The sequence below is a fragment of the Argentina anserina genome, chromosome 2 (genome assembly GCF_933775445.1).
Source record: "Argentina anserina chromosome 2, drPotAnse1.1, whole genome shotgun sequence".
NCBI classification, from domain to species: domain Eukaryota; kingdom Viridiplantae; phylum Streptophyta; class Magnoliopsida; order Rosales; family Rosaceae; genus Argentina; species Argentina anserina.
Genome location: NC_065873.1, coordinates 1,831,407 through 1,855,539, shown reverse-complemented (window position 1 = coordinate 1,855,539; position 24,133 = coordinate 1,831,407). Strand labels below are relative to the sequence as shown.

Here is a 24,133-nt window from a genome sequence, read left to right as displayed (position 1 = left end):
TCCTTGATCTATCACCAACCCTTTTCTTTTCTTTCTAAACTCTTGTTCTTCATAGACATAAGAAAGAAGTATTGTATGCATGCTTGCCTCCTAATATTTCTTACAAACAAGACGAACATATTCTCTTCAGATTTTAAAACCAAACCTGGATTTTGTATATAAAAAAGATACTGTTGAAATCAATATATATTGAAATATATACTCAAGTCAATAATCATCCGAATTTAATCTATTATGGTAAAATAATAAAAAATCAATATTTTAGCATCATGTTTTAAATTCAAATGGATGATAACAAATAAATAGTGAATTTCAATTATAGTGAACAACTATATTCATGGAAGATTTTTGTCTAATGTTAGAAGGGCAATATAGTTAATCAAAAGTACATATTGGGTGTAGATTAAATAAAATTAGAGGTATGAGTTTAGTTTTAAAAAGATACTCTATTATTGGGCTTATCTCTAATTTTCTCTATTATTTAAAGCTTTCACCTTTCACATGTGCTAAGTTTGAGTTTAACATAAATCTCAACACACATTTATATACACCATTGGAATTTGGACATCCCCTCAACTATACTTCATCTCAAAGTTTCCAAATTTACGAAGCAAATATTCAGTACATCTGCAAGAAAGAAACTTGAGCAGCAGGCAGCAGCAAAACCATGATGAGGCAGAGCAAAACAACTAAGCAAACCAAGTCGATGCGCTTCATATCTTCACCAATGGGGTATCTAACCAAGGCCTAGAACTTCTACATGAGGAGTTTAGAAGCGTGTGCTGCCAAGGTGGGTTACGGTGGCGGCGGCGGTGGCTACACTGCTTCACAAGTTCCACACTTGCCCAGGAGCTTCGGCGTCAATTCGTCCAGTTCGAACGATGATGAGGACTCGAGGCAGCTTCTAAGAACGGCATCGTCAAAGAAGAAACACGATGCAGAGAATGAAAACAACAAGGCAGCACGTTCAGATATGCACAGAAGAGGAAGACTACCAAGTGTTAATATTAGACAACCTACTCTGAATAATGGAATGGGAATGAGGAGTTACAGTGTTGGATTGAAGATGGGAAGGATTGATAAGGAAAGGGCTTCAACCTTTGAAGAAGATGAGGTCGATGTGAAGCCAGAGTTTTATACCAGAAGCAGAAGTTATGCTGTTACGGTGTTACCAACAGAAAAATGCTAGAATTGTATAGCCAAGCAACAGTTTGTTTTACATTTTTAAATGACTCATCTACATTTTGTAAAGTTGAAATGTCATTGTTCTTAACTGGGGTCTAACGAAAGAGAGCTGGAACTCTTGAAAGCTTTTCACTGTCTAAATAAGACTAAATCCAATAGTACTGGTCGAACTAGTCCAAACATTATTGAGACAATGCTCACCAACATACATCAGATCACAAAATCATGACAACCAATCAGTGATGACTGATGAGTCATTTCAGTCCAAGTAGATTATCTCCGCAAGTGCCGAGGAGCGCCTAAACTGGATCATTCTTTTTAATAGCTCAGCTGAAGTATCAAGAGATGCAGGCTTAACAAATACCTTCTCAAGCATCGGTGAGTTTAAAAGCAGAAATTTGATGAAATCTAGTCCAGCTTTGGTACAAGTGAAGCCACTTACTTTCACAGTTCGCAGTTCTCCAAGTAGAAATTTTGGTTGTCGTCTAACCAAGAGTTCACATCTCCAACAACCTGTCCCTCTTGACAATCCTACATATGGTCTATAGTATCAGATCAATCTCAAACATTTAATAACCCTATATCCAAACTACAGTTTCAACCAAACAGATAAAAGATCATTGAATGGAGCTCTATCAATTAGAAATGGCAAAATTTGAAGGTCCATATATGACAGACAATATTTTAACTAAATGCCTGCTGACCGTGATATGACTGATATCTAGATACTGTAGAGCAGGGGCAATTCTCAGAAGGCTTAAAGTAGTTAGAACCTCCTTCGGTGCATTGAAACTCAGGTGTATATGAAGATTTAGCAGACTCAGACATGGTTTAGGAAGCTTTACCGGCAAGTCACCAACAGCCAAACACTGAAGTAAAAAGTTGCCAAAATCAGCATGTATACATGGCCACAAAAAATGATCAATTTGAAACTAATGGCAAGATATCATCATGAAAACTTACCTTTAAGAAGTATTTAGCAATCCAAACATCTCGTATACAAGCACACTGAGCAAAACTGTTGACCAGACTGCTAAAAGTGCCAGGAGCCTGTCTTCTTGGGTCACCATAAGCCAAACCAAGGTATTCAAGCTTTAAGGTGTTCTGAAGGCTAAGATCCTCACAAGCACCTCCAAAGACGAACATTCGGAGATATCAATATTGATCTTGGTGTAACCTGTACATTTTATGATGATCAAGGTTTCAAGCAAAGGACAACAACCAATGAGATTTTCAAAGTCATCTTGGGTCAGTTTAACACGTCCGATATCAAGTTCTTTCAATTTCATGAAGCCCTTGAATGTGCATGGAGATCTTAGCAAACAATTATACAATTACAAATGAACCAGATCCAGGTAGGAAGACAAAAATGAAGGCATAATACACGCTTTTCCTGAAATTCAATTGAGAACCCTTTCATAGAATTCCTTGATAGATGAAGAATCCATCTATCAATATCTGCAGTGCCTTTGAGATGTCGATGAGAAAGCTTGACCTTGTCTATTGGACCAATGTGGAGAAGGAGAACTTTTGATTATAAAGTTCTTTTGGGAAACACAGTTCATCACACACAAGATCTCGACGCGTAGCCCATTTGTACCTCCAGTTGGTCGATAATATACTAGTCCTCACTGCATCCTTCATTGGCAACAGTGCCAGAATCCTTTCTGTAACATCACTTGGTAAGTTACCAAGTCTGTCGAGCTCAGGATCCAATTTCAGACGGGACTTTGGTGGTTCTCTTTGCATCTGAGGGGTTCACAGTAAAGAAAGAGAATACTAATTATTCACACATCAATGAATTTACGAATACTGAATTACAAATGGGCAGTAACTGGTACCAAGATCAGAAGATCAATAGACTTGGACCCTGTGGTAGAATCTGTAGAGTGTCTAGTTATTTACAAAATAATATCAACAAAGAGCACAAGTAATAATCAAACTGGGTCTAATTATCGTTTCCACCTAAGAGATAAAAAAAAGAGCAGATTTTACATTCTTACTGAACACAATACACATAACCAATCACAGGCAAATAATCAGAACATCATTGTTCTCAAACCCAGTTTCAACAAAGATAACATCAGATAATTTTTCACCATTCCCACACTTTTAATTTGTTAACAGTCAAAACAAATGGCTCATCTTGCTTCATATCAAAAGTGAAATTCAAACGAAATGAAAAGAACCAATCACATTGTATCAAAATCACAGTTCCAACTTCCAAGTGAAGAACATCATCATCATCTCAAATAGTTAAAACCATTACAGTCCCAAGTACAACCCCAAAAACAAAACAGCTCTTTTTGTGTTTTGTGTTTCTTTTAGAAGTGAAAAACAAAAGGATGAAGCTTTATAGAGGAGTGAGCTTAGACATTACCACTATTGGTTCTGCTGCGTCGTCGAAGCTCAAAACCCTCGGAAGCTTCGATCTGCCCCTCCTCCGATTGAGAAGAGAACTTGCTTGCATGCAAGGTTTAAGATATGGGCTTGGTAGAGGAATAGAAGGGGAAGATAATGGGCCAGTAGCGGTGTCCTGGATCAGCCGGACGGCTGCACTAGGCGGCTGGAAAGCTCGCCGGTTTCTGGAATCAGGTTTCGCTCTGGAGAGTAGAGACCGGAGTCTTCAGACTAGAGGTGGTAAACCGGCCTGGCGACTCATTTCAAACAAGTTAAAACTGTGCATCTATCAGGCCGACTTATTTATTTTTCATTCCGATTTTGAGTCGGTCAATTTACTTAAATATTAAATCTGACCAAGTTCATGATCCTACCTCATGTCAGTTCGGGCGATTAGTATTATAAGACACAATTAATATGAAAAACAATTATATAATTAAAATATAGCAAATTATAAAAAGGTATTATTTCCCAACTTATATTAGACAAAAGTCACTATTTATAAATTAATCAAAAAGTTCATCACATTTAAGTGCAAATTATAAAAAAGTCATCATATTTAAGTAGAAATTTTATAAAAAGGTAAACAAAATTAGAAAAAGTCACTTTAAAAATATTTTGTGGACTGTTTTGCCATTTTTCACTAATTTTTTTCTTCTAATTTCGGCCATAATTTTCTCGTTCGGCGATAGATTTTGACGAAATTGGTACCGTTAGAAAGATCTCGCTCCCCTCTTTTATTTGATATACTACTCACTCCAAATCGACCAACTGTACAAGGCGCAACAACCATCTCAAAGAGCTGCCGCCATCGATGGCAATGCTCTAAGTAATTCTGGCGAAACCAAAACTCAAAATTCTCTAATTCTAGCTATTTTCTTCATTCTGAACATACTTATACCAATTTCATTTGAATTTTAACAAAATTTCACATATTTCCACATTTCCTCTCAGCATGTCACACCTCCTATCACAACCACTGTCACATACACTGTCACACTACCTATCACACATTCTGTCACACTACCTGTCATAACCGCTATAACACATGTTGTCACATAACCTGTCACACTATCTATTTACACTAACTGTCACACTCACTGTCACAACCTCTGTCACACTACTTGTAACAACTTTTGTCACACTACTTGTAACAACCTCTGTCACACTACCTGTTACAACCACTATCACACTACCTATTACACTAACTTTCACACCCACTGTCACACCTATTGTCACATTCGTTGTCACACCCAATGTCAGACTATCAATCACACCCGCTGTCACACTACCTATCACACCCGTTATCACACCCGCTATCACACCTACTTGTCACACCCACTGTTACACTACCTATCACACTCGTTGTCACACTACCTGTCACACCCGTTGTCACACTACATGTCACACTCGATGGCACACTGGATATCACACTAACTGTTGTTGTCACACTACCTATCACAATATCTGTCACACTACCTGTCACACTCACTATCACACCCACTGTCATACTCTCTGTCACGCTCACTGTCACACCTACTGTCACACTTCCTATCACACCCGTTGTCACACTACTTGTCCACCTGCTATCACACTACCTATCACACCCGTTGTCACACTACCTGTCACACCCACTGTCATACCTGCTGTCACACTTATTTTCACACTACCTATCACACCCGCCGACATATTGGCTGTCACACACACTATCACACTCGTTGTCACACTGTTTTATGTGACTATGTTGTGATAAGAAGAATAAGAAATAGTATAAGAGAAAAAAGAATAAAAAAGAATGACTAGTAAATGAAGACCTTTGTCTATTATGTGATCTTGAATTTCTCAAATCAACTCATATGATCCAAATATTGACAATAGTGTGATGTCACAATTCCAGCAACACTATCTATTACATTACCACTATATATCACACTTATTATCACATTAGCTATCACATTGCCTATCACATTACCTATCACACTATCTATCACAGTAGAAAATTTGTGTGATAGGTAATGTGATAGCTAGTGTGACAGCAATTTTCTAAAAAACAGCTCCCACATTCCAAACCATCTCTCTCAATCTCAATTTCTCATACCCAGTTACCTCAAACCCTACACACAATTCCGACTGAGATTTTGGCTTCTCCAGTAACGCATGGCTTCTTCGAAGCTCATCTCCTCCTCCTCCCCCTCGTCCAGGTCCCGCAACTTTGATCTCTCCCATCGCCCCAAACCCAAACACTCCCATCCTTCTTCTTCTTCCTCTGTCGCCAATCAAACCCTAAACAACACTTCTACCGGTTACATTAACACGGCCAGTCCCGCGCCGTCGACAGCCTCTTCCGCAATGTCTACAACAACATTCTTCCCCCTGGCCGAAGTCCAGATAACTATGATGGACACCGCTGACATGCAAATCTAGTCCTCCTCCGCGCCGAGGCCGAAGACAGTGGACGAGGTCTGGGAGGAAATCGTGTACGACGTCGGAGCAGAAGGTGCAATGTAAATTCAAAGAAAATGACGATTTGCAAAGTCGTAAAAGAAAAGTAGTGGTGGCATCATGTAATTTTAGCCAACTTTCTGGGTAAGGGATAAGGAATTTTGAAATGTGATTTTTTTCTAATTTTGAAATCTTATTTGATTTTTTTCTAATTTCAAGTCAAACATGACTTTTTTATAAGAAGATCATTAAAATATTTGTTTTCTATAACTATTTTAAATAGTAAAATAAATAAAATATTACAACACATTTGATAATCTTATTTCTAAAACGTTACATGTGTCAAAATTATTACTTTTTTATCACAACTTTGATGATATTTGTGACATAATGTAATTAGAATAATCAAATAATCAAGAGATTTATATGTAAAAGGTTTAATATTCAATTCTCATTATTATAATTGTTTAACGGGCTCGGGACAGGCCAGACTCATGGGCTAAAATATCTAAGCCCAGTCTAGCCCATTACAATAACGGGCTCGGGCAGATTTTTAACGGACCGGGCCCGTGTTGGATTCGGACTTTTCGGCCCACTTGCCACCTCTACTCGAGACTGGCTTTTAGAGGGTGGCCGCTTGGGTTGGACCAACGAACATGTAAGTTCCTGATATCTCGACGGGCATGATTTAAGATCAGAAATAATTTTTTTTTAATTTCATAGTTTCAAAAATATCATAAAAACTAAATCAACGGTTGGAGAAAAATTGAGCAAAACGAATTTTACCCATGAATTTTTATAAGATCAGGTCATCACAAAGTCGAAAGATGACCAATAGATTATCATATCAACTTCATCAAAGAATAACATCGAAGCAGAGGAAGGGGAGTCAAATTCTTGTTGCCCCTTAGAAAGAGTAAAAACGTAAAATAGTACATGGACTGTTGCGAAAGGTATTTTTTTTATATCTACGAATTTATTTTACCTAAAATGATATCTAAATTACTATACCGTCACCTATTATGGTACCTGGTTAAATCTTCCATTAAATCGCTGACGTGGTGTCTCTTTTAGGAGTACAATGGTCGTAGTAGTAACACACCAATCCAGTTGGCCAAATCATCTTTCCCTAAAAAAACCCAGTAATTCCTTCAATATTATACATGTTCCCGCCAAAATCTTGCACAAATTTTCCCACTTCCCCCTATACATTATACATTCTTGCAATTATACATGTTCCCTTCAACTCATCTTTCCCTATGTTACAATTTCTTCTAATATTTTTTTTCTTTCAAAGAACAAGTAAAAAAATGTTTCCCAATTATTACATTTTAATATCCTCATTTTTGATTGTCAATTGGTACCGAAAACCAAATACAACTCCAATTTATAGCATGTCTTTTAGCACTAATAAAAGTCAGTCTATTGGCCATAACTTAGGCTTATCCAGTACATAACAAAATGTGTTCATGTTTGACCGTGAAAACAAATAAGCAAAATATAATATCTCACATCGGCCAACGGAGATGGGGTGATGTGTCTTATATGTACATGTCTATCTTTATCTAACACGAGGCCTTTTGGGGGCTCAATGGCTTCAGAGGGGATATGAACTCTGAAGATAAACTTGCTCGGGCCAGAGCAATCCCAAGATGGGTGACCTACTGGGAAGTTGCTTGTGAGCTCCTAGAAACAAAACCGTGAGGGCCTCTGGGAGGCGCCTAAAGCGGATAATATTGTGTTACGGTAGAGCTGGTCTCAAGATGTGACAATTTGGTATCAAAGCCACTCTGTTGTGTGGTACGAGTGTGCTGATGAGGACGTCGGACTCCTAAGGGGGTGGATTGTAATATCTCACATCAGCCAACGGAGAGTGGGTAATGTGACTTATATGTACCTACCCACCTCCATTTAACACGAGACTTTTTGGGGGATTAATGGCTTTGGAGGGGATAAAAACTTCGAAGTTAAGGTTGCTCGCGCCAGACAAATCCCATGATGGGTGACCTATTGGGAAGTTGCTCGTGAGCTCCCATAAATAAAACCATGAGGACCTCTGGGAGAGTGCCCAGAGCCCCAGGATGTGATAATTTGGTATCAGAGACACTCTGTCGTATGGTGCGAGTGTGTCGACGATGACATCAGACTCCTAAGGGGGGTGGATTATAATATCTCACATCAGCCAATGGAAAAGGGGTGATGTGACTTATATGTACATGTCCACCTCTATCTAACACGAAACATTTTGGGGGCTCAATGGCTTCGGAGGGGATGTAAACTCCGAAGTTAAGTTTGATTGGGCTAGAGCAATCCCAGGATGAGTGACCTATTGGGAAGTTACTCGTGAGCTCCCAGAAACAAAAGCGTGAGGGCCATAGAGGAGAGTGCCCAAAGCAGACAATATCGTGTTACAGCGGAGCTGGTTCCGGGATGTGACACAAAAACATTCTAGTAGTGTAAATACTAGTGAGATGAATCACTTCCACAATATCCTGGTTGTTGGCATCTGTGACTTGTTTCTAGTGCTTGGTTGCTTTGATATTTTGGAAGCCGGTTGTGAAGATGATGTTGGGGCAGCCGAAGTTTTTGAAATTGGTTGTGTAGGTTGCGAAGATGAAGCACTAATATCTTCAAAATATGTGTTGCATATTACACTAATCATATAGTACATAGAAATATCGATTATATATATGATTATATACCTACAAATAGTAATATTATACTAGACATGTCGTAAATACAAATGTCAATGATACATATGATTATACACATATAAATAGTATACAAAAGTATAAAAATATATGAAACCAACATGTTGTTTTGGTGCCTGATTTGTCTGATTTGATGCTCTATTGCTTTGTCCCTTCATAAACAAACAAATAATCATCTGAATGCAAATCATATTGTATAATTACCATATATATATTCATAAATAAACAATGGTTAAAATAGAACCTTAGTTGCATTCATAGCCTTAAGAATGAGGTAAGTTTCTTGTGTTCTGTTTATTGAAGCACAACACTTGCATGATGAAGTCATGTATAAACTCATGGGCATCTTAGTAGTTCTAGCCCCAATGGTCCCAACATTAGGATCTGGTGGTTCTTCATCTTTCTCCCTCTTCCCAGCCATTTTCGGCTTTCCAAGTTGCCTCATAAATGGTGGAGGCTGAATTAGGTCAATTAGTCAACCAATTATGGTCAGGTCAAACTCGAGTGCACGTTGCACATTCTTGAGCATAAAACGATTCATGCTCATCTGATTGGCGCAAATGATACACTGACGCTACTAGGAACAAGTAACTGCCTGCGGTTGCACCTTTATAGTCTTCCTTGGATGGTTCTCCGGTGGTTGCGCCTTCAAGCTTTACACGATAGGGAAGTCCAGAAAATTTTAAGTGGCATCACTTTATTGGAGTCTGTAGATTGGCTACTGTTGCTACATTTTTCTGTTGATGTGTCGACTTTGGCTTCCGTGCTTCAACTAACGATCTCAGCATTCAAAGCTAATAAAGTCGTAGCTCAAATTTTCGTAGTACTCAACACTTCAACGGACAATATAGCATCTCATAGGTATTTTGAGTCTCCGAAAACGCCTTTGTGATCAGTTCGCCATAGGCGTGCTGTTATCTACCAAGGTGGTAAGCTCTTGAGCACGATCGAAAGGTAACAATCAAACGTTAGCCTAATCTTCACTCTTCGTCGATTCACGATCACAGCTTTCTACTCTTTTCACGGTTTACGAAGTCGAGATTGTATCACCTTTTTGTTGCTGATGATGGAAAAATCGCAGAATGTAGCTTGGTTCACGAACTCTTGTGGTTCGTCTGTCTCGTCAGCAAACAGGTTCGTTGAGAGGCACACTTGTCAAGCTCAAATGATACTGCAAGAATCACGTCGTTGAGCCTACGTTCACGTGTATCTACATCAGTTCCATGCAGTAGCCTAAAGAGGCTGCTATTGTGTTATTCCCTAAGATAAGTAAGATGTTACCTTTTAATTTTCTCCCTTTCACTTTGGCCGATTGAATTGAATGAACTTTATTGTGAATAAAATTTGTGATGTTTTGAAATAAGGACTAAACTATTAAGAGACTTGATCACTTGTTAACAAGTTTGAAATAAAATCTCAACGTCAAGAGTCAACAAGCAGGAATTAAAGTGCATTGAGTCGATAACAGCTCAAATGGAATTCTAAAGGTCAAGACAACAAGGCATATTTGAATAGTTGAAAGTAAAACTAAAGGTGATTCTCGAAGTTTATTAGCTGCTAGATTCACCATGGAGCCATCTTTATCCAACATGGCAATACACTGGTTTCGTCCTGCCTTGGGCTCATCAGGGGATCGACTCCAGACCCCTACTTATGTGTAGGGCGGCCAACTCGCCTCTTTGACGTTAAGTCCTCGACTAGCAACAAGCTCTCTGAATTTAAACGGGCCGCCATGCTTGAACCCCTCGGAAAGAGCAGCCATATATCTCCCACACATTGAATCTTGGAGCAAATCTCATGTATGCATGATGTTCTTTTAACCAGCGATGCCCACGATTGACACTCCCAAAATAGGGATGTGACATCCTCCCCCACCAAACATGGGACGTACACATCATCCTCACTTGCGGCCCGCGCATCCCTTGTGCGCCCGCGATGCCTAGAGCGACGAAAAGGAGTTCCCAAAGATCGTCCACCTAACAATGATTTCGCGCCGGATCACTTCTTGTCCTGGACATTGTCACAGATCTTCTCGTCTGGTCTTCCCTTACAGAGGCGACCCTGCCTAGTCAACTCCCCCGCGGAGCCCCCCGTATCTTGGGGTCACAGCGACACGTGTGAGCGCTTGGCGAACACAACGACATCAATGTTGAGGTGGCTCTGATACCACTTGTCACGGACCTAGCCATTCGGCTGCCACACTTGGTCCATGCGGTGCTCCATCCCTATGGAGCCATCCTTATCCAACAGGGCAATACACTGGTTTCGCCCTACCTTGAGCTCATCAGGGGATCGGCTCTAGACCCCTACCTGTGTGTCGGGCGGCCAACTCGCCTCTATGACGTTAAGTCCTCGACTAGCAACAAGCTCTCCGAATTTAACCGGATCGCCATGCTTGAACTTATCGGAAGGAACAACCATATATCTCCCACACATTGAATCTTAGAGCAAATCTCATATATGCATGATGTTCTTTTAACCAGCGACGCCCACGATTGACACTCCCAAAATAGAAACGTGATATTACGCTTTCTATTGATCTTCTCTCCGACATCCAGTTCAAGAAAAACAAATTCCTGTTGTGGTTACACATGTTTTGAGCGATCTACTTAAGAGTCTGCGCTCTTGTCATGTAGTGGTACGATCGATCTGGAACTCAAGGTCTGCATGTTGCATTTACTAGTTGCAGTTCCTATGCTCCATTCGTCGCTTCTACAAGTTGGTAGTGTGAAGGGACGAAAAGATTCCAAACGAGAAACGAACAAATGGCATCGTCACGCAAAACGAGACATTCCGTCAATCAGTCGCATTAAGCGTGTTGTGATAGAGATGCCATAAATCAAACCGTCATCTCAGATGCTTGGTATGTTGTCGTCCGAGATACTTGCTAGTAGTTCACAAAGCAGGTGAGTCAAACTTCTCCAAAAGAGAAAAGAAACTTTCGAAATCTAGAGAAGTTAAGATCATTTCTGAAATGTCTCCTCGATAGATAATGAAGTACTATAATAGAAAGCCAATGAGGTCTCTATGAAGATCCTTTTTTCGCCTCAACTCGTACCAATGCCTCCTGGTATTGTTCAATCATTGCGCTGTTGATCTCATGAGCATTGTTCACCGGTGACAGAAGTCTTGTGTCCCTAGGGTTACATAAATTCACACTTCTGCTATGAATGACTATCACTATAGCCTTAGATCACAAGGGAAATGATCAATGTCCAAAATGCTGGAGCAGCAAGTTAACATGTCCTTTAAGTTGTTGGACCGAAAAGTCAACGATGGAGCGATAACTGGTTCGATGTACATTTCGCTGGTGTTGTAGACTCTATCAGATTGTATTGTTTAACAAGCTATAAATCGAAAAAGATCGAGATCCTTGATCTCTCAATCCTTAAGTCAGATGGGAAACTTTTCCCAATCGACACGGCTGTGGGGATTCCTTTGGCCAATTATTCCAATAAACACAATGGGCTCACTAATGTTAGCACGATGTATGATTATTTTCCCAAATGATGGAAGGACGAGAAAATGAGCCATACGAATTTGGCTGATCTTTGCAAAATGAACATGACAAAGTAAGACTTTGGTATTCTCTGATTTCAAATAAATAACTTGAAAATTGAAATTATTTTCACAATTTACCCTCAATTTAAATAGTTCATGGAGCTAGAGATTTTCACAAACTCGTGAAATACAGTTTTCAATTCATGCTCAATTTAAAATAAATGTCATAACTCTTTAAAGTACACAAGCCGAAAAAGTAACTATAAGGAGTAATGGCTTGGAAAATAACAATGTAAAAAATCACAGTAAGTCTAACTTGAGTAAAAATGGGCTCAAGTGAAGTCGTACATAGAAGGATCTTTAACTCTAATGTGTAAGAATAGGATACGATAATTGTGTTCTGAGGACAAGTAACACAATGTGAAGATTCAGAATACGAGGTCACTTCGCAATCTCAAAGAAAATTTTTATTTTGGGTTGTCGCGGAAATAAGGCTCAATTTCGAACCTAGAGAAAATGAGAATTCATCTTACGGAAACGAACTTCTCACGGAAAGTAAATTTGGAATTTAAAAGGAGATTAGCAAGCAAACATAATAAATAAGTTGTGTTCTGAACACTCACAAACATAAACTTGTAAACCAATTTTGTTTCGAATAAACTACAACGTTCACAAGGTAAAAGAAAATTCTTTACAATCCCGCGAAAATAAAAAGTTTACGCAACAAGAATGAGGGAGATAGCGTTAATGCCACCGGCCCAAATTAAACAAATAGACAACCCAATTTTTAAACAAATGTGGCAAAAATAATTAAGGAAACAACATAGGGAAACTTTACTCGAAAACATTGATACAAGACATGAGAAAGAAATGCATGAAGGCGAACACGAAAACTAACTCTCAAATGTGGCTCCTAGCTCCAGAAATAAGAATTAGACCTGTAAAGGAACTAAAGTATGGGTGAGCGTCGTCCTCGGTTACTCAATAGGGCTAGCCCGCCCATGAGGTGTGAAAATAGGGTAATGATATAAAAATATAATTTTATAAAACATTAAGAGTAGGTTTTTGGCCAGAGAATTCACATTGAAATCAATTATGCAAGTTTGGGAAATATCATGCTAAAATAGTTTGTGGAGCTCCAAAGGTAGGGTAAGACAAATTCAACTTCTAACAATGCTCGACCGATCCTAGCGACTAAATAGTCGAGGCCAACTACATGAGGGCATTGCCTCTCCGCAGGTTCACGATCAACGACACCGTAGGATTATCTAGAATGTTAGGCTCCCGTTACTCTCAGGTCAACACACGCGAGGATTCACTACTTACCCTTTCTCGAAAACGTGTCTAGTCTCGGGTTTTCATAACATTTAATGCATCATAAATCATTCAACCGAGAACTATACTATGCATAATCAATTTGGCCCAAAATCAACATAGGAGGGTTAGCTCCACTACCTGGAATGACATGTAGAAAGCCGATATCCAAATCCAATGTATAATTGCTGCTGCTACTCCAAGTCTCCGAAAAATCCTCATAACATCAACTCTGAGTTTATGAGGTATAAAAGAGTCAACATCAAAGTTGAATATCGAAGATAGTTGACTCTATCATTTTCCCTAATTTGATAAGGAAAGTCAAAGGGTGACTTACCATTGACCAAGTCTTTCCTGGGTTGACCAGGAGTTGATTACGTTAACCAACTAATTTCTGACTAATTCTCAAAGGACTCGAAAATAGTCCACTAAAATTATCGAACAATATTAAGCATGCTTTAAGACTTCTAAACATACTCAGAATCGTTCGATGAATTTAATAATTACCGACACATTTCTAAGTTAGACGGGTCATCGATTCTTGAACCGAGCAATAATCGGAACTATTGAATAGTCGTAATTAATTGTTACGTTAATCATTGCCATTTTAAAAATTATAATTTCACTAAGTTACCTTGGTTAAGTAAAACTCTAAAAATAGTAAATAGTAAAAAGGTATCTTAGGATAAAACCGTAAAACAATAAGGTTAAATAGAAAAACAGTAATTTCTGCCAGGGGTATTTTGGTAATTTCACATGGATAGTAAAACAGAAAAAGGGGTAAAAAGTAAAATGGTAAAAACCAATATTTTTACCCTTATCTCTCCGATCCTATTTCTGGTCTCCCAAACCAACTGCAATCCACAAACAACAACAATGAGATACTACAGAGGTATTAAAACAAAATTTTCTACCTCTGATGATTCCCAGAAACAATATCAATGGTGCTTCTCTTTTCTAACTTCAAATCGAGACCCTGCCCTTCCTATCTTCGCTGTTACTGTCCCAAAAGTCTTCCACAAGTAAAGAAAAAGATCACCACAAAGACTTAACCATGGAAAGGGCTCGTGAGATGCAAAAGACAGGTAAGAGAGGAAAGAGATTAAGTTCTAATCTCAAACAAATCGAGAAGGAAAAAGGGCGGAAGTGAAAGAGATAAGACTGAGCTTACCAAATGCGGCCCGAGAAGCTCGTCAGAGTTCCGAAGGCACTGCCGAGAAGAAGGAGAACGACAGTGGAGATGGTTGTGTCGACATAGCAGAAAATGACGAATTGAATTAAGTCCTAATTAACGAAATTGAGTGAAGAATCAAACTGGGTATAAAGAATAAGTGCTAGACTTACCAAGACGGAAGTTGGAAAGCTTGCCGGAGCTGGATGGTGGCGTTGTGTACCCAACTACAACTCACTGTATCAATTTTGATCTTCACCAAAAGATAGTAGCAAGAACGATCAATGGGTATAGAAATGAAGAGAAGGAAGAGGCGAGTTTGATAGTGTGGTTACATCTGCGATTCTTGTCGGAACGATGGCGGTAGGACGAAGAAGATGGTGACGGTGAAGGAGAAGAGAGAGACCGGATGGTCTCTGTGTTGTTGAGAAAAGAAGAAGAAGAGAAGAAGGTGTGGTAAGTTAAAAAGAAAAGAGTTCGGGCCCGGGTCAAGTTTTTTTTCTAAAGAGAAAGGGTTTTGGGCTTTTTCCCACCCCCAAATTTAAAACCCAATGCTGTTTTTAAAATTTTCAGAAAACATTTTTAAAACAATATACAATTTTTTAGAAAATCGTAAAAATAAAATCGAGTGTCGGAAACATATTCCGAAGACATTTCCGAGCTCGTGGTGACTTGTAGTTTAATAACGATGTATTCAATTACATACTTGACATTAAGTTAAATGTCGATTAATTAATCCTAATGTGTCGGTAATCGAGATTAGAAATCTCGGGTCTTACATTCATATTCAAATGATGAAGAAAAATCAGTATATCTGGTATAGAGATTCAAACGAAGATGAAGATTCAAGGTTTTTTTACCCAAAGATTCAAGTCAATCTCACATGTGAGAACGTGAGATATGCACGACAGCGGACAAGGGAGAGAGAGATAATCTCTTTCGGAAAATCCGATCTGGGCGCCGGAGGTTTGTCTCAGGTTGGGTTTTGATTCGACAAACCTATTGCGGGTGCCGGAGGTTTATCTCGGGTTAGAGAATGAGAGACAGAGAGAGAGAAAGAAAGATATCTATGTGTATTTGTTGCAGTTGCAGAGAGAGAGAGAGAGAGAGAGAGAGGGAAAATGAGAGAAATGGAAAGAAAGAGAGAGAGACGGCTAAGATGGAAAAGTATGAGTAATTTAGTGTTATTGTGACACAATTGTAATAACTTGAAATTTAAAGGGTACAAATTTTGCACATGTCCTTATTTATTAGAAAATTTAAACTAGAGATCTTAATTAACATTTTGTGTCTTTTGGATGTCCTTAATTATATAAAAAAAACCCTTTAATTAACCACGTACTTCGATCTCTCTACCCAGATATTTGCATGCATGCATGTTTAAATACTTGTGGACATCCCGCATGATGAGGGCGGTTTTAGATGGGTTTACTGCTATCATTTTTAACTTCTAGTAATTGGGGAAATTTAGTTACCTTGAGAGTTTGAGTTGTACGCAGTTCTCCCCCAAAGAGTCTGCCGCCGGACTTTTTCCTCATCTCCGGTCAGCAACCAACATTGGATGGGTCACCTAGCTTGCCTTCACTTTTCACGTATAGTTGCATGTATGATATATTCTACGATATGTTTTAGACAGATTGATTTGGATTATGGTCCACTCTAGTCGTATATTTTATTTCCACCTAATTTGAATCTTTCTCAGTCCTACACTATTTTGAATTTTGATATAGTCCACACGTCCCTGTAACAACTATATTTTCATTCTCTCGGCTTGCCGTTTCATTTAGACTGCTTCAAACTTGCTTCCAAGAAACAAGTCCAAAACCCAAATTCCCCTACACCTTTATATACCTCTTCACATCGCCAGCTCTGCTTCATCGATCCATCTCTCAACCTATCCCAGCCACCTCCAAAATCTTAATTTTACATTCATCAACATCAAGCAGAAGCAGAAGCAGATCGAATTCCATGAGGACTAGTGCTAGCAAAGCAAAGAAGCAGCAGAATTTGCTGAGGCGTTTTATTTCTATACCCTTCCGGACTTTAGCCAAGGCTAGGAACTTCTACGTGAGGGGTTTGAAAGACTGCGCCGGTAAGGTGGCTGGCGGCAGCGGTGTAGGCAGTTACGGTGCTTCACAGGTTCACTTACCTCGGAGCTTTAGTGTCAACTCTTCGGGATCATACGACGAGGACGATGCGAGGCAGATCACCAGAAATGCATCGGCGAAGAAGAACAACGTGGGAAAAGAGAACAAGAACGATAATATCATTAGGGCGGCAGCTGGTTCAGAAGTGAATAGAAGTAGCAGTGTTAGATCAGTTGTTGGTGTTAGACAAGGCGCGAATAGTACGAACAATGGGAGAGGGGTGAGAAGCTACAGCGTTGGGTTGAAAATGGGGAGGATTGATGAGGAAAGGGCTTCTACGTTTGAGGAAGATGAAGTCGACGTCAAGGAAGATATGTTTACAAGAAGCAGAGGCTATGCTGTTAATAAGAGATATGTTGGGTTTGTATAGGAGTCCACTGATGAAGGCTAAATATCGATCTGGATTTGATTATTTGGAGCCAACAAACTCTCTCTTGTCCACTCCGTTTGTTTATTTGTTGAATATTTATTCTGGAGCACTCCAAATTTGTAATATTGAGATTGCATTAGTGTATTATAAATTTTGTAATTGAATATTAGTTCTTCTTTTTGGATTCTTAAACCTAATAGGATAATAAATATATACTCTTTGGCACATGTCTGGACGTGAGCTATGATATGTCTGTGAGCTTTAGTTTTTTGTTTCTTTGAGAAGGTGAGGCGGTGAGCTATAGTTCGCCGGCGGTTGCACGGGCGGCGGCGATAGACATAAGCACCTGGTTGATTCTTTTATTTTTATTTTTATTTTTATTTTTATTGAGCAGCAGATAAAGAAAAACAAGACAATGGGTCAACCCGGTATGTTTGGGCTTAGCCCAGTTGCCGACCCGGTCTGTTAGGCTTCCAACTTCCCTTGAAGAACAAAAAGAGAGATTGACTCATCAGAAACCCCGACATCAATATTTTGTTCGCATTTCAAAGCCTACTTCTTCTCTGCTACTCTCTCTCTCTCTCTCTCTCTCATGCAACCCAAACTGTGTTCGCGATTCTCACAGCCTAAGTTTGGGTCCGACACTCGCAGTGGTCTTAGCAATGGGAAATTCGCCGGCTCAGTATTTCCACATTTCTGGAGAATTCAAGTAAATTGGTAAGCTTTCGGGTTTAGACTTCTTTAATTTGCATTTGTCTCTTTCCATTCAAGTAATGAAAGTATGCCCAAAGCTTTGTTTGCTTTACATTGGGAATTTGGGATATCATATCTACCTTTTATTTCAGTGGAATTTAGTAACTTTTTTCAAATTTGTTGTATCCTTAACACTGTATCTTTTGGGTTGTCGAATAAATGATTTAGTATTGTTTCATATGTTTGAGCATGTTAGGAGGAAATAGAACAACCCAAATCTTGTTTGAAAGGGGAGATGGAGTTGGATAGAATCAGCAACTTACCAGATGATTTTATAGATAAAATTCTGTCATGTTTGTCACTTAAGCACGCAGTGAGGACAAGTGTTTTGTCGAGCAAGTGGAAGGACAAATGGGCTATGCTTTCGTGTCTAAAATTTGATAGAAGGGTTTGCTCGACTCCAGAGATTGCGACCTTTGTGAAAATTGTTGATCATGTACTCTTGAGTCATATTGTCCCTCATACACAAGTTCGTGCTTTATTCAAAACGCGGTGTACCTACTGAAGATATTGATCGATGGGTTCTTCATTTATCAAGTAACTCTACTGAACAATTTGAACTTGTGCATCCTTATTGGCCTGAAAATCCAATATACAAGATGCCATTGTGTTTCTTTTCTTATCAAAATATGATTGAGCTGAAATTATCAAACTGTTTGGTGAAACCTCCAACTAAATTCAAAGGCTTCAGGAATTTGAAGAGACTTACGTTTTTGTATGTTACCTTGGCCCAAGATGTGTTGGAAAATCTGATATTTTGGTGTCCTCTGCTGGAGAGTTTGGAAATGAGAATCTGTACTGGCTTTACTCATCTCAAGATTGATGCACCAAATCTTCGAGTCCTTTTTTCTCTGGCAACTTTGAAGATGTCAGTCTTCAGAATACCTTAAAGCTTACTGTTGTATGCATTAATCTGTCGATATATGACAGAATATTATAACAGTTCTTCCAATTTGGCTAAGTTTTTTACTGACCTGCCTCATATCCAGAGGCTCACACTTGATGGTTTAGCTGTTGAGGTAATGCTCTGTGTCCCTACTTAGATTTATAGTTATTTATACAGCTGTAAGAATTGTACCATATCTATTTCGATTCTACCTTATATATCTGCATCTTCTGCTCCAGTTTTTGGCTGTTGGTGACTTACCCGGAAGGCTCCCCAAACCATGTCTAGATTTAAGTAGTCTTCATCTCACTGTATACTTTAATGATCTTGGCGAAATCTTAACTACTCTATATCTTCTGAGAAGCTCCCCTGCTTTGGAAGAACTAAATGTTAAGATGAGCTTTGCCCTGTTGATGCATGCAGTATGTTAATTTGAAACTTTAAACCAAGTCTACTCCAAGTATATTTTGTTTCGAAAGCTGTTCTGTCACGTGTCTAATATTTTGAGTCTATCAACTTTCTTCAGGTCTATCATCAAGAAGTGGAGATTGATATCGACTCTTGGTTGGATAACCTTGACAATGACAGAAACTTCTCATTCGCCAACCTGCAACTAGTTCAAATAACTCAGTTTTTAACCTTCTCATTCTCAATGAATCAGATATCCAATATTCTGAACCTTTTAACCTTCTTCAGGTCCGCCAAAATAAATATTACTTTGATGCCGCCGAAGAAGAAGCAGACTCTTGTTTGGATAACTTAGATGATGGCATAAATTGTTCATTTCCCAATTTGCGACTTGTTGAAATAACCTGCCTTGATGGTTGCAAACCTGAACTAGATTTCATCAGATATTTGCTTCTACATTCACCGGGGCTTGAGACGATGACTATTAGGGGGTCTTCTGCTAAAGGTTCTTCAGCAGTTTTAAAGAAGTTGCTCTAGTTCAGGCGTCCCTTAAGTCTGGAGATAATATATTTGGATCCCTGATTCATCAATGAGTTTGAGCAGCAACCGCTAATAGGGACTTGGTTAAAGATGATGTGTTTTTTTTTTTTTGCAGTCTTTCATCTATGTTTGTCTGATCTCTGAACAATGTAGCATATGGGTAGATTGTTATTCCAAATTCTCTACTATGAACAAGATGCCTGCAGTCCAGCATCAAAAGTAGTCCGGCTTGAAGAGAATCAGTTGACGAGTGAGTCTCGGTTTTGGTTGAGCTCAGTATATTATCAGTTGGTTTCTGGATACATGAAAAAAGCAGTTAGCACCGTAAACTGGACCTTTTGTCGGAGAATTCCTCTTCTGCTGGCTCAATTGGGATTGGAATCTGCCGTTTCGGATTATCAGTCCTTTCAACTACTGTATGCTGTATGCATGTAACTTTAAGACTAAAAAATAATGCACATTTCTTGCTTGAATTAAATCATTTTTCTTCCATTATTATTGTGGCATGGATACTGGAGTTGTAGGGGACATTATGTTAATTGAGTGCATAAATTGTGAGCACATCAGATATCAAACCAAAGGAATAATGTGTTGGGTATCAAATGTTCATAGCTAGCTGGCTCAGGCAATCGGCAAGTCGCATGTTGTGTACACCGTTACTGTTTGCTATTAATTCTTATACTGATCATTTTGAACAGAAAATAAGAAGACTTGATGGAAATGCATGTAATTCCTTTGATAACAATGAATGAGGTTGGGTTGGTGATTGTTTGATAACAATGAATGAAGTTGGGTTGGTGATTGTTAGGCTCAAAGTGCGGCGGACTCTGTAATCTGTATGAGTAAAAATGGTAGTTGATTCGTACCTTGGCTTCTCATTCTCAATGTTTTTGACATTGCTAGATCACTTATCAACCATTTTAATGGTTGCAAAATTAAAGGTCTAATAGTTCAGATTTTGTTTCGGAGTCTCCTGTGGGCTTCAGTTAAGGTACCGTTGTTGGGCTTGTTAATGCCAATTATCCGATGACTCGACTCATATTTACGGGCGGCAAAAACACTAGAGCTGTTCACGTTTCACAAAACCTAATAATCTTTGTCTCTCTCGCATGCAACCCAAACTGGGACACTTTGAGGAAAAGGTTCTGCCGCTTTTCCTTGTCCTGATAAAAGGGAACTTCTCCGGCCGCCTTCTCCAAGTGATATGGTAACTTTTGTTTTTTTCTGCATTTGTTCATTCCATGGAAGTATGTGCGAAGTTCTGTGTGGTTTATGGATTGTGATGTTCTTACTTCTTACCATGGATAGGGAATTACGGAACTCCTCTCTGCCCTTATTTCAGTTTTGAATCTTTCGATTACTTTCTCGAATTAGTATTGTCGTATAGATGATTTAGTAATATTCTATAAAATATTTTAGGGGCAGACAGAACCACCCAAGTCTCGTCTGAAAATGGAGAAGAAGTTGGACAGAATCACCAACTTACCAAATGATATCATAGATAAAATTCTGTCATGCTTGCCATAAAGGAGGCAGTGAGGACAAGTGTTTTTTCGAGCAGGTGGAAGGACAAATGGGCTATGCTTTCACGTCTTGTATTTGATCGGAGGTGCTGCTCGACTCGGGAGGGTGCACTTACCTTTGTGAACATTGTTGATCATGTTCTCTTATGTCGTCTTGTCCCCATACGACAGTTTGTGCTTTCTTGTACGCCTGGTGTACCTAGTGGAGATATTGATCGGTGGGTTCTTCATACATTAAGGAGCTCTACTGAAGTTTTTGAACTTCACATTTCTTATTGGCCAGAAAATTCCACATACAAGATGCCATTATGTTTCTTTTCTTATCGAAATATGGTTGAGTTGAAGTTATCAAATTGTCTGCTCAAGCCTCCAACCAAATTTAAAGGCTTCCGAACTTTGAAGAGAGTTGCTTTTCATAGAGTTACCTTGACCCAAGATGTGTTGGAAAATCTGATTCCTTGTTGTCCTCTGTTGGAGAGTTTGGAAATGATAAGCTGCACTGGTTTTACTCATCTCAAGATTAATGCACCAAATCTTCGATTCCTTAAATTCTTTGGTGACCTGCAAGGTGTAGTCTTCAGAATCCCTTTTAATTTCTCTGTTGTTAGCTTTCATGTGGTGAATTTTGACACAGAAGATTGCGACACTTCTTCCAACTTGGCCAAATTTTTCATTGACCTATCTCATATTCAGAGGCTCACACTTGGTGCTTTTGCTGTTGAGGTACCTCTGTGATTTCCTACTTCCATTAATGGTCTACTATATTGCTAAAAGAATTTTACCATATACACTTTTGAGTCTTCATTTAATATATGCATCTTCTGCTCTAGTTTTTGGCTGTTGATCTCAACTTACCCCGACGGCTCCCCAGACCATGTCAAGATCTAAGTTTTCTTTGCCTCACCGTCTACTTTCATGATTTGTATGAAATCTTAACTACTTTATATATTCTTAGCATGTCACCTGCTCTGGAAGAACTAGATGTTAAGGTGAGATTTACTCTATTTATGTATGCAGTATTTGGTTAAGTTACTCTTCAAACCAATTCTACTCTCATAATTTGTTGTTTTGGAAGCTGTTTTATCAAATGTCTGATATTATGAATCTATAAACCTTCAGGTCCACTATGAAGGAGAAGTGGACAAGGAACTTGAAGAAGAAGAAGCAAACAGTTGGTTGGATGACCTAGATGACGTCCGCTACAAAAGTTTCTCATTCCCCAAACTGCGACTTGTTCAAATAACTCAGTTTTCTGGTTGCAAAGCTGAAGTAGATTTCATCAAATATTTGCTTCTAAACTCACCGGTGCTTGAGACGATGACTATTCGGGCTCTTTCTGCCGGTACCTCAGAAGTTTTTAAGAAGTTGCTCCAGTTAAGACGTACCTCAAGTGCAGAGATTATATACTTGGACAGTACGTTGGACCCCTGATTCATCAACGAGTCCCTGCAGCAACCAGCCAACCAGTTGAAGATGATGTGTTTTTGTACGGTCTTTTATCTCTGTTTGTCTGTAAGTCCGAACAATGTCGGATATGGGAAGATTGTGAAAAGGACTCATGGCCTTGGACTTGAAAATTAGTGGACGATTAAGCCACGTTTTTTTTTTGAGTATATTTTCATTTGGTAATTCACTCCATATTTGCACCTTAATTATGAATTTCCTTCTTCTGTGGATGTTTTGGAAAGCCTTGTAAGAAAAGCTACTCCGATTCAAACGCGAATCAAAGCATGCAGGCTAGAGATAATTCTCCTGGACGCATATTCTCCATTGGATGGAGGCAGCTAGCTATCTGGTGATAATGAAATTAGGTGCAGTGGCATCTTTTGGTACAAGTATAAAGTCTTTAAAATGAATCTTGACGTGCTTGAATATTTTAAAAAAAATTAGAAAATTATTGAACAACTGCAGAGCACTGGGAACTTGTTTAGCGACTTTAGCCTTGCAAAAATGAAGTTCTAATTTCCGATTCTCCCTAGAGCTCACCAGGAAATTCATCTTTATATTGGTGAAAGGCGAAGTTACACGGTTAGTTGTGATACTAATATCAACTTATTAAGTGCTTACTTGTTTGCTTACTACTGCTCTATGTTATGTTTCTTTAATATTTGCAGTGCCAGGAATAGCTTGTCTTTGTCACTCAGTTAGGTATGATAGTGGAATGTTTAAGTGCTTAATTATTCCCATACTACTGCTCTATGTTCTCTATATACTCGCAGCATCAGAAATGGTTAGTCTGTGTCATCTGGACCTGTGTTCATTGCAGTTGCAACTGTGTATAGCTCAACAGGTCACTAGAACTTCTTTGTTCATCTGAGGCATGGCGGGAGAGATGGTTACTTGATGAGCCACCTTCTCCTTCATCATACATCTATCCTAACTAGCTTCTGATGTAAGGTAAGGGTCAAAAGTCATCAAGATCCTCTCTTTTAAATTTTTCCTTTGGCATGACCTAAAATAAGCAAGCCAGACTATGTTCTTTCCTGTTATTGTATCAAAATTTATACAATCTAGTTGCTTTCCGGATCAAAAGGTTTCTAAAATCGATGAATGTAGGCTTGGAGTTCCCAGTTTGTCAGTAATCTTTTTACATGATACAAGTCTGTTTGTTGAGATAAGTATTCTCGTCTCCTTCCAAATTTCCACTCTGTGATTTGCTCACAATCATTGTGCATATTTGTAGCCACCCTAAATTCTGAACAGTAAAATTTCAAAATTTAGAATGCTAACACTCTATAATAATCTCAATGTAATTGAAATTACAATACAGCTGTTGAATATC

The 24,133-nt window shown here is 38.9% G+C and overlaps 1 protein-coding gene, 1 long non-coding RNA gene and 2 pseudogenes across 2 annotated transcripts; 3 read left to right on the top strand and 1 right to left on the bottom strand.

Annotated features, from left to right (window-relative positions):
- Positions 1-14,216: 14,216 nt before the first annotated feature.
- On the bottom strand, positions 14,217-14,955 carry LOC126784924 (uncharacterized). The gene is made up of 3 exons (XR_007671011.1): positions 14,898-14,955; positions 14,725-14,763; positions 14,217-14,566 (listed from the first exon to the last, which is right to left on the bottom strand). It is a non-coding gene; the product is annotated as an uncharacterized LOC126784924 (long non-coding RNA).
- Positions 14,956-16,692: 1,737 nt separating this feature from the next.
- On the top strand, positions 16,693-17,241 carry LOC126782382 (uncharacterized). The gene has a single exon (XM_050507612.1). The coding sequence runs from the start codon at positions 16,693-16,695 to the stop codon at positions 17,239-17,241; it is 549 nt and encodes a 182-aa protein (XP_050363569.1).
- A 566-nt stretch (positions 17,242-17,807) lies between these two features.
- Positions 17,808-20,320, top strand: LOC126783471 (F-box/FBD/LRR-repeat protein At1g13570-like; annotated as a pseudogene).
- LOC126782381 (F-box/FBD/LRR-repeat protein At1g13570-like) lies at positions 19,985-22,782 on the top strand (annotated as a pseudogene).
- Positions 22,783-24,133: the final 1,351 nt, after the last annotated feature.

Coding starts and splice junctions, on each gene's coding strand:
- LOC126782382 (XM_050507612.1), top strand. CDS start 16,693: ATGAGGACTAGTGCTAGCAAAGCAAAGAAGCAGCAGAATTTGCTGAGG.